This window comes from Propithecus coquereli, unplaced genomic scaffold (assembly GCF_000956105.1).
Source record: "Propithecus coquereli isolate 6110/MARCELLA unplaced genomic scaffold, Pcoq_1.0 Scaffold111, whole genome shotgun sequence".
NCBI classification, from domain to species: Eukaryota; Metazoa; Chordata; class Mammalia; order Primates; family Indriidae; genus Propithecus; species Propithecus coquereli.
In genome coordinates this window covers 528,230-538,048 of record NW_012135081.1, presented here as the reverse complement: position 1 = coordinate 538,048, position 9,819 = coordinate 528,230, and the positions used below count along the sequence as shown (strand labels likewise).

General features: G+C 57.1%; 1 protein-coding gene across 2 annotated transcripts; it reads right to left on the bottom strand.

The window, feature by feature from the left end:
• Window positions 1-1,973: 1,973 nt before the first annotated feature.
• Window positions 1,974-5,649, bottom strand: PRPH (peripherin). Of its 2 annotated transcripts, none has more exons than XM_012651107.1 (9): window positions 4,926-5,649; window positions 4,473-4,533; window positions 4,188-4,283; window positions 3,621-3,788; window positions 3,387-3,512; window positions 3,085-3,305; window positions 2,937-2,986; window positions 2,625-2,704; window positions 1,974-2,382 (listed from the first exon to the last, which is right to left on the bottom strand). In XM_012651107.1, the coding sequence occupies exons 1-9, from the start codon at window positions 5,468-5,470 to the stop codon at window positions 2,317-2,319; spliced, it is 1,413 nt and encodes a 470-aa protein (XP_012506561.1). In that variant the 5' UTR covers window positions 5,471-5,649; the 3' UTR covers window positions 1,974-2,316. The 2 variants fall into 2 exon arrangements, with proteins under 2 accessions (XP_012506561.1, XP_012506555.1); XM_012651101.1 differs by having other exon boundaries at window positions 2,274-2,385.
• Window positions 5,650-9,819: the final 4,170 nt, after the last annotated feature.

Sequence of the window (9,819 nt, the reverse complement as noted above, 5' to 3'; positions counted from 1 at the left end):
GCCATAAAAAGGAATGAAATAATGTCATTTGCAGCAATGTCGATGGAACTGGACACCATTATCCTAAGTGAAGAACCTCAGGAATGGAAAACACACACCACATGTTCTCACAAATAATAGATGGGTACACATGGACACAAAGCTATATAAAGGGAATGAGAAACCAAGAAGCGGGAGGGCGGGAGGGTGGGTGTGGGACAAAAACTTACGTATTGGGTACAATGAAAATAGCATTCTGGTGATGGGCACACCAACATCCCTGACTTAAGCATTATATAAGATATCCATGTAATAAAAAACCACTTGTACCCCCTTAATTAATATTTTGAAATTTAAAATATAAAGGGGTTATCTGTTACTTGTAATAAAAAGCATTCCAATAGATTCAGTGTCTCAAACTCCAGACCAGTGATCCAACTGCCTACCATCCTTCTTGGATGTTCCACAGCAACTCACACTCAACAAATCTTAACCTGACTTTGCTGTCTTAGGCTCCCATCTTCCCTCGTTCCAATCTTCCTCTTTCTGTGAAAGGTATCATCACCTATCCGCCTGGCTGTTCAAGCCAAAAACTTGGGTCATCTTTACTATTTCCCTTTCCCTTATACTGCCTATCAGTCCCTAGGGACTGCAGATTCTACCCTCAAACTCGTCTCCTGCTACCCCACCCACCATCATCTCTTGCATGTTTCACTGAAAAAGCCTCTGAACTGGTCTCCCATCTCTTTCCAATTCCTTCTGCACATTTCAGCCACAGTGATCTTCCTAAAATGCAGATCTGACTACTTCACCCTCCTGATTAAAACCATTAAGTTTCTTTCCATTTTCCTTAGGATAAAATATGGATGCCTTAATATCACTCATCAAGCCCTCCATGACTGGGCCCTTATTTCATCTTTCCAGCCTCAGCACCATTCCTTCCATTCTGTCCTTCACTCCAGCATTATAGGACTTCTTTCCATTCCCAAACTTGCTCTCTCTTAACCTCCTGGATGATTTATCTACCTACAAACTCCTCCTTCTCTCCCTGTTTCACCTAACTCCTGCTCATCCTTCAGTGCTCAGTGTGATGTCACCTCCCTGGGGAGTCATCCCTACCCCACAAGACTGGGTTAGGCATTCCTCTTCCTCTTACCACACCGCCATCTGCTCATCCCAGACAGAGCAGTCAGCATGAGGTTGCAATTGTCTGCTTATTTGCCTACCTCCGAACCCCCGCCCCGCCCCAGACTGGGAGCTCTTTGAGAACAGGCACTCTGGATTAGACCCTGCACCTAGCACCATAATCGAGTGAAGAAGATAATCTTAGGTCTGGAAGTGGATTTTGACGTGAAAGGAGGGTAGCATGGAATGGAGGTGGTGGACAGTGTGGAAATAGGCACTTTCAAGCAGGGGCAGGGGTGCTGGAAGCAGAATCTGAATAGATTTGGGCAGACGGCAGGGCAAAACCAGGGGAAGGAAACCACTGATAAGGCAGCTAATGTAACCCAGGCGAGGTGGTGGTAGTGGTCTGGACTTCAGGGTGGTAGTGGGGATGGGAGAACCACACAGACTTGGAAGAGAGTTAGGAAGTAGACTTTATAGACATGGGGGGTAGGTGAAAAAAAGAAAGGTGTGTAAGCTAAGGTCAGTTCTTTCCCCCGCCCCCCTGAGGTGAGTTCTAATTTGGGCAATAGGTGCGCTAGTGGCGCCATCTTCTGGGGTGGGGAATCTGAGGAAGAACATGATTGCAGATGGAGAGGGAGGTGAGAGCTGTGTTGGAACACACTGCGTTTGAGTGGCCTGTGGACACCCAGCAGGCAGCTGGCCATTGAGAAGGAGCAGCAGAAAACCTGGGAGGGTAAGGAGGAGTCATGGATGCCAAGAGAGTGGGAGTCAGAAAAGAAAGACTAGAGACAAAGGGAAGATGTGGCGGAGGCTCCTCCCCTCAGGCACTGCCCCCCACTCCCACAGACACAAATGCACCGAAGAGGTTTCTCTTGAGAGCAGTTTTACTTGATTCAGAAGTGAAACTCAGATCCTGGCCCACCCACTGGTCATAGGATCATGGCTGCAGTAGACTTGTCCTGGGGGTCATCGGCCTTTTACCAGGACAGGAAAAGGAGAGCACCTGGGTTACATCTGTGTCAGGGCAGGGACACGCCCAGCGACTGCTGGTCAGGTAGGGCTTGGCCGTGGGCCAGGAAAGGAAGGACTCATACCGCCCCTTAGACACATGCAGAGGAAAAGGAGACTAATTGAGGACTGCTGTTTGCTGTTAGGATCTGGGCTTAGAGCAGGCCTAGGGCAGGGTCAGGAATCTCCAGACCAAGGGGTTCAGTAGCTGTGAGTAGGAGACTTGTCCAGTTCACTGCGCTGCTCCTTCTGGGACTCTGTCACCACCTGCTGGGGCCAAGGCATATGATGGGCATGGACCATTCAACACTACCCTCCTTCCAGCTCCTTTGGATCACGGTGCTGGCATAATCAGCCGAGGCTCAGATTTCTCCATCCACCTTCTCCGTTTCCTTGTCTCTCGCCAAGAACCACCCACCCACAACACCCTAAGATCAGCTGCAGCCAGGCTGCGGCTCAGAAATAACATGGGAAGTGATGGGGTCCTGGGGTCAGAGGACCTGTCCTACCTCCCCATCCCGGGTCTCAATGGTCTTGATCAGAACCATCTTCCGGCTGTGGCTGTCCTGGGGAGGCTCCACCTCAGGCACTGGAGAGAATAGAACGAGGGGTGAAAGGGGGAAGGCTTGCAATTTCTCTCCTTTTACGCTCCCACTCCGGTCCCCAGGGGCAGGGGAGGGGCGGGGCATGAGCCGTGTGGGTAGGGACGGGTATAGGCCAGGACTCTGAACAGACCCCTGAGGGAGCCAGAGCAAAAGACCGATCAGGGCAGAAGTGGACAAGGGGAGGTACCGGCTGGAAGCCAGATGTGGAAGACTCACCAGTGGTCTTTATACTTAAGGAGGCAAAGGAATGGACCGGCACGGAGATCCTGGGGGCGAAGCATGCGGTCAGCGCCCCCGCCCCGGCCCCGCCCCCCACGCCCAATCCCGACCACGCCCTGCCCCGCCCCGCCGCCCCGCCCCTCACCGGCTCTCCTCGCCCTCCAGCAGCTTGCGGTAGGTGGCGATCTCGATGTCCAGGGCCATCTTGACGTTGAGGAGCTCCTGGTACTCGCGCAGGTGCCGCGCCATCTCCTCCTTTAGCTGTCGCAGCTCCTCCTCGAGTCGCGCGGCGCCCGCCTGGTACCCTCCCGCCTCCAGGGCGAACTGCTCCTCCAGCTCGCGCAGCTGTCTGAGCAGCGCCTCGTTCTGGGGTGGGAGACAGGAGGGGCAGTCAGGGAACCCTTCATCGTCCGCTCCCCGGGCCTGGGGGCTCAGCTTCGTCCTCACCGTGCCGCGCAGTCCGTCCACCTCGCACGTCAGACTCTGGATCTGGCGTCGGGACTCGTTCATCTCCAGCTTGGCCTGGCGCAGGGCCTCGTGGTTCCGGTTGGCGGCGTCGGACAGGTCTGCGTACTGCCAAGAGATGTTGGGGGCGGGGGCGAGGACCTGGGCTTGAGCTGGCAGGGACATGCTACACCCACCCAGCATTTCCCTCCTCCCAGACCCTCCTGGCCCTCGCACCTTGGACTTGTACCACTCCTCCGCCTCCTGCAGGTTCTTCGCTGCGATGCTCTCATACTGTGCTCGGATGTCCCTCAGCGCCGCCGTCAGCTCCGGCTTCACGGTTGCTTCCACCTCCACCTGCTGCACCTGCTGGCTCTCCACGCTCACCTGTAGGTCTCGAAGCTCCTACGGCCCAGGACAGGCAGGTGACCAGCCGACGACGTAAATCCCACGCGGGCCACGCAGTTCACGCACACAAAGGAGAAGAAACATTTGAAAGAACAGAAGGGAGCACCAGGGTAATGCAGCGACTCCAGGAATATGCGACCTGCGCCCAGGCGCGCGCTAAACCAACTGCCAGGTCACGAGGGTACAGCCCTGCTGCCTGCCACCAGGTGGCGCAAGGGTGGAGTCAAACCACCTGTAGAGGGGGGTCGAGTGACAACGTCTACTCAGCCAATCTCACTTCTCATCCCCAGGACAGTTTCTCCTCTCCTCACGCCAGCCTCCTCCAGAGCTTCCTCTACTCCAGCGAGACCACCTCCACAACCTCCGAGGCCACCCCTGACACCCGGGTCCACCCACCTCCTCGTGCAGCTTCTTGAGGAACTCAATCTCATCCATCAAAGACTCAATCTTGCGCTCTAGTTCCAGGCGGGACAGGGTGGCATCGTCCACGTCCTTCGTGGGTGGCAGTGGGGTTCATGAGAAGGGAGGGGCTACTTAGGCAGAGGAAAGGCCAGGCCTTCCCTGCCTGCTTCGGGAGGAGTCTGGTTGCCCCCACCCCCGCGCACCCATCCATGCCACCCCTGGATGCACAGGCCGGGGTGGGGATGGGGAGGCAGAACTGTATGTGGGGCCCCGGCTCACCTTGCGGAAGAGCACGAGGTTGTGCTCCGCATCCTCCCTCTTGCGCGTCTCCTCCTCCAACCTGTGAGTAGAGTGCGCAGAGGCCGAGCTGCAGGATTAGGGCCCCCTTTCACCCCAGACCGCGCCCCCCAGGATCAGGTTAGACGCTGTTGCTGCTGCTCAGGACTCTAATGGGAGGGCTTCAGGCTGCCTAATGGCATTGACCCACTTTCTCACTAAAGGACTGGGAGCTGAGGTCTCCTTATTACACAGGGGAGGCATAAAATACCCCTCCCACACCTCCCCAGACTCTCAGGGCAAAACGGGGGAGGGGGGTTGGAGCCCGCGGGCAAGGATGCTGCCTGCACACACTCGAGTTGGCAAGGGGAGCCACACCCTTAGGCTGCCTGAGGGGAAGGGAGGAGAGGGAGGAGCAGCCGCCTCGACGGCCGCCGCCCGGCCCTGCCCCCTGACCTCTGCTTCAGCGCTGCCAGGTCCTCCGCCAGCCCGTCGCGCTCCACCTGCACCCGGTCGCGCTCGCGGCCCAGCAGCTCTAGCTCCCGCCGCAGCTCGCGCAGCTCCTGCTGGCACAGCTGGTCGGCGCGCGCCGGCTCCTGGCCCCGGGCCTGGCTCAGCTCCCCGCGGAGGGCCGCGTTCTGCTGCTCCAGGAAGCGCACCTTCTCAATGAAGTTGGCGAAGCGGTCGTTGAGCTCCTGCAGCTCCTGCTTCTCGTTGCTGCGCGTGGCCAGGAACTCCTGGTTGAGGGCCTCGGCCATGGAGAAGTCGAGGCGCTCGGAGGGCAGGCGCAGGAGGGTGCCCGCGCCCGCCCGGGGGCCACGGAAGCTGCCCAGGCGCACGGAGTAGCTCGGGGACGCCGAGCCCAGCAGGCGACTGCTCGAGAAGCGAGAACTGGAGGAGTAGGAGAAGGCCCCCGGGGATAGTGAGGGCGGTGGCCCGAAAGTGCGGCGGTATGAGGTGGAGCTGACGCCGGCCCGGAGGCCCGACGGGTGGTGGCTCATGGCCGAGGGTGGGCAGTCACCGTTCGCAGAGCTAGGCCAGGGGCTGGGAAGGAGCCGCAGACCGCTGTCAGGCGGCTTTATAGCCCTGCGGTCTCAGGGGGGGCACGGGCAGCTCCTCCCACTGGCCTGACGGCCGGGGAGAGTGGGGCTGTGTGGGGAGGGGGATGCCCCACCCCTGCGGAACAGCAGGGGCGCCGCGCCCTCCTCTCCCTGGTTGCTGGTGCTCTGCCTACTTGATTCTCCCTGTTGCTGGCGGGGAAGGAAGCAGGGATGGCAACTACAGGCAGGCCATGGGCAGGGTCAGCACCTTCCAGCAAGCACCAGAAGCTGGAGCCTAGGATGGGAAGGCCTGACTGGAGCTGGGGTCCTTGTCCGAAAGAGCCGGTAAAAATCAGGGGACCGGAGGAGATGAAGTTAAAGCGCAGGCTTCTGGCACACGAGTAGGGAGGAGGCCAGGTGGAGGGAGAGTTGGCCTGGCTTAGGCCCCAGAGCTTGTGCCTCAACCTGTCCCCTAAATGCTGGGCTCTACTTTCACTTGCTGTCAACTACCCCCTCCTTCACGCAGGGAGAAATGGGGGACAGGAGAGCAGAGGCAGAGGGGCTGGGGAAGGGCTGGTCTCTACCTAATCCCCAGAGCCCTGGGAAGGGCTGGTGCCTGGCGCCAGCTCTGCCGCTAATGGACTGACCAGCTCCCCTCCCCCTCTACTGAACACTTGGCCCAGCAGAGGTTGCCTGCTGATGTTTCAGCTTTAAAGACACAGGCCCCAAACCTGGACTACCCCAAGCCCCATCAGGGTGGGAACATCACAGGGGCTGAGGTGGCTGAGTCCAGCTCAGGGCCCCAGTGGAGAGGGTCTGTGCCATGCAGAGGCTGGGCCGAGTGGGGCTTGTGTGCTGTCCGAGTTGACTGGATTCTCCCTCCCCCCACCGACTGCTGCTCAGTCACGGGCCTTCCGGGAACCAGACTGATTCCTGAGGTAGGGAGGGGAGGGGGCTGAGGGGCAACAGCTGCTGCCAAGGCTGAGAGATGGGTGGACTGGCAGGAACCGGTTTCCAATACTGCGCAGTTGCAGGTACCCAGGGATGGGTGGGGCTGGACGGGGAAGAGATGGGGAAGGAGAAGGTGCCCAACCCCAATGGCTGAAAGGAGAGACAGAAGGCCCCAGAACACATCCACAAACCTGTGCACAGCCCTGTGTACCTATGCAAACTCACATTCTACACATACAACCATGCACCCCTTCGTATCCTCCCCCACCCTGGAGTCAGCGAGAAGGCTGATGTCTGGCCTCTGTGTGTCAAACAGCTTCCAGAGCGCAAGCACGGGCTGCCCAGGAGTGGACAGGCAGCGAGGACGGTCTGCAGGAGTCAGGTTGCTGAGGCCTGTTGGATCTTCCAGGAGTATGGGGCTGCTGCTGTCGCCGTGGACTCTAGGGCTCTCCTGTGGGATAGGTCTGTCTCAGACTGGACCTGAGGATGAGAGCTGGGCATCTGGGGGAGCAGGTTTGGGGCTCCCGGCTGGATGTCTGGTTGGCGGTGAGGAGGGTGGCTCCCTGGCTGGCCAGCTCCTCCGTACTGCAGGGCAGAGGATCCCTCCCCCCTTTGTGTGTCCTCTGAGATGGGCCAGGGCCAACGCCCTCCGCGCCTGCTAGCATCCCTACCGCCTTCTCCTCTCCAGGCCCCTCCTTCCTTCCGGGCCATTAGTCTCTCCCTGCACAGCTGCCAGGTCCTTCTCTTTGATGGGTCTGGTTTGGTTGCCAGGGGAATGGAGAAAGGGAGGTTGGGAGAGAGGGGATGGGATGGATAAACCAAGGCCTGTCCCCCACTAACTCCTGGGAGTGGGGAGGTGGAGGGTCCTGCCTGGGATGAAAGTGGGGAGCTTGGCAGGTGTGAGGAGGGGCTAGGGAAGCCTTGGTGCTTTCCGGTGGACACCGAGCCCCAGAGGCTGTTGGTTGGTCTGGAGCCCCATCTGCCCCAGAGTCGCTCCCCACCCAGGAGCACACTGGCAGCCAGTACTGCAGGGGAGGTGCAGGCCGAGCTCAGGGAGGACAACTCAGGGCCCTATCTTTATAGGGAGCAGGGGGCAACCTGGGCCTTCAAGAGTAGAGGCGCTGGGCTTGGGACTGGGCCTGGGAGTTCCGGATGGAGTTCCCATCCCCTACCTGCTTCAGCGCCCAGCTCACCGCCCAGATGCCTCAGAGGAGGGGGGACCAAGGGGCCTCCTCAGCAGGGCTCTGGGAGCTTGGGTGCTGCAGGAGAGGAAGCCCCTCCTTACTCAGCAGGAGCGGGCCTGGCAGGTCTTGGGGGGAGGTAAGAAAAGAGTCTCAGTTAAGAGCTGGGCCTCTGGCATGCAGCTGCCATGCTTTCCATCTGATCCCACCACTCTCTATGGTACAAATTTAGGCTTGTCGCTATGGCCCTCCATGGCTGTCAGTAAAATGGGGATAATTGTAGCTTCTGCCTCATAGTGCTGTTGCGAGGACTAAATGAATAAATACACGGAAAATGCTTAGGATGCACATCACAAAGGCTGAAAATGTAAGCTAGTTTTAGTATTACTATTATTATTACTAACCTCCCGAATGATATTTTCAGCCCCCGAGGAGTTGGGTTTCTTTTGGATTGTCCCCACTAGTGGCTGAGAGCAGTGTTGGCTGCAGGGTGGGAGGAGCCAAGTACTTTTGACTGATGGGTGCAGGGGAAGGTGGCCTCATCCTTCCTTATCGTACTGGGACTCTGGACAGACTGCTTGGGTTCAATCAGCTGCTCCACTTAATTAGCTGTGTGCTTTGGGTTTTAGTAAATGACTTAACCTCTGTTCACTCCATTTTCTTTATCCATCAGCAGGAGCAATAATACCATTACTTCCCTCTGTGGTCCCCAACTCCTGGTCCAAGGACTGGTACTGGTCTGTGGCCTGTTAGGAACCGGGCACACAGCAGGAGGTGAGCAGCACACAGGGGAGTGAAGCTTCATCTGTATTTACAGCCGCTCCCCATCGCTCACATCACCGTCCGGGCTCCGCTTCCTGCCAGATCAGCGGCAGCATTAGATTCTGCATCATGGTGAGTTGTATAGTTGTTTCATCATATATTACTATGTAATAATAATAGAAATAAAGGACACAGTAAATGTAATGCACTTAAATCATCCCAAAACCATCGCCCCCATCTGTGGAAAAATTGTCTTCCATGAAACTGGTCCCTGGTGCCAAAAAGTTGGGGACCACTGACCTACCTCATAGCATTGGGAGGATTAAATGGTTACAATATGTGAGGCACTTAGTCCTCGGCACATAGTACATGCTGTAGAAGTATTAGCCAGTACTATCATCATCCCTCCCCTCCTGCCTCCCGTGTGGCTCTGGTGGAGGCTTGGAGAGAAACAACAGTTGGATACATTCAGGGGGTTGCAAGGAAGGTGAGCAAGGAAGTTTAGGTTACTGGCAAGAGTGCTACTAAATGACAGGCCATGGCCTCAAAGCTGGATTAGCAGGGATATGTAGACAAGAGAGGGTGGGAGATGGGGACAGTAAAGAGATCTACAGCTGGACTCCCAGCCAGGGCAAAGAGCAGTCATAGTGGAAAGACATGCCAAGCTCATCCCAGCCTTACCCCCCTGCTCTGGCATATCCCCAGTTACTTGTAACTAAGTGTCAGGTGGGGTCTCCCTGGCCCTCAAGGTCTAGGATTGGTTTAAACATCCTCCCCAACATTCCTTTGCTTTCCTAGGTGCTTCCTCTTTAAGTCCCTAGCCCTGAGTCCCTGCTGCCCCTGAATTGGCTGACTTTACAGTCGCTCTTGAAATGTCCCAGACTGTAACTCAGCACTGTGCCCTGGTCCCCATAGTTCCCTTTCCCCATCACTTAGGTAGGATCTGAGGCTCAGAGGGACCAAGTTACTTGTCTGAGGTTACACAGCGAGCCAGTGGCTCGCTTCCTCTCTGGGAGGGCACGTCCTGGGTGGTCAGACCCTGGGTGGCCCTGCTGGTGCTCTGCGCTCTTGGCCTGAAGGACCCAAGGTGAGCCTCAGCCAGAGGGATCCAGTTCCACGTCGTCAAGTGGACTCCCCCTGCCCGGTCTGGCTGCAGAGTCCCATCGACAGAGTGGCTTCACCAAGATGGGATCCTTTCCCCACTGTCTCCATTTGGGGGCTTTGTCCTGCCCAGTTAGGGAGCAGCTGGGCATCTTTGCCATCTCATCACCTCTCTCACTGTATCATGAAGTAATAGTTAATACTTCCTATGTGCCAAGCACTGTGATAAGCGTTTAACACATTTTATCACTTTTTTTTTTTTTTTTTTGAGACAGAGTCTCGCTTTTTTTGTTGCCCGGGCTAGAGTGAGTAGAG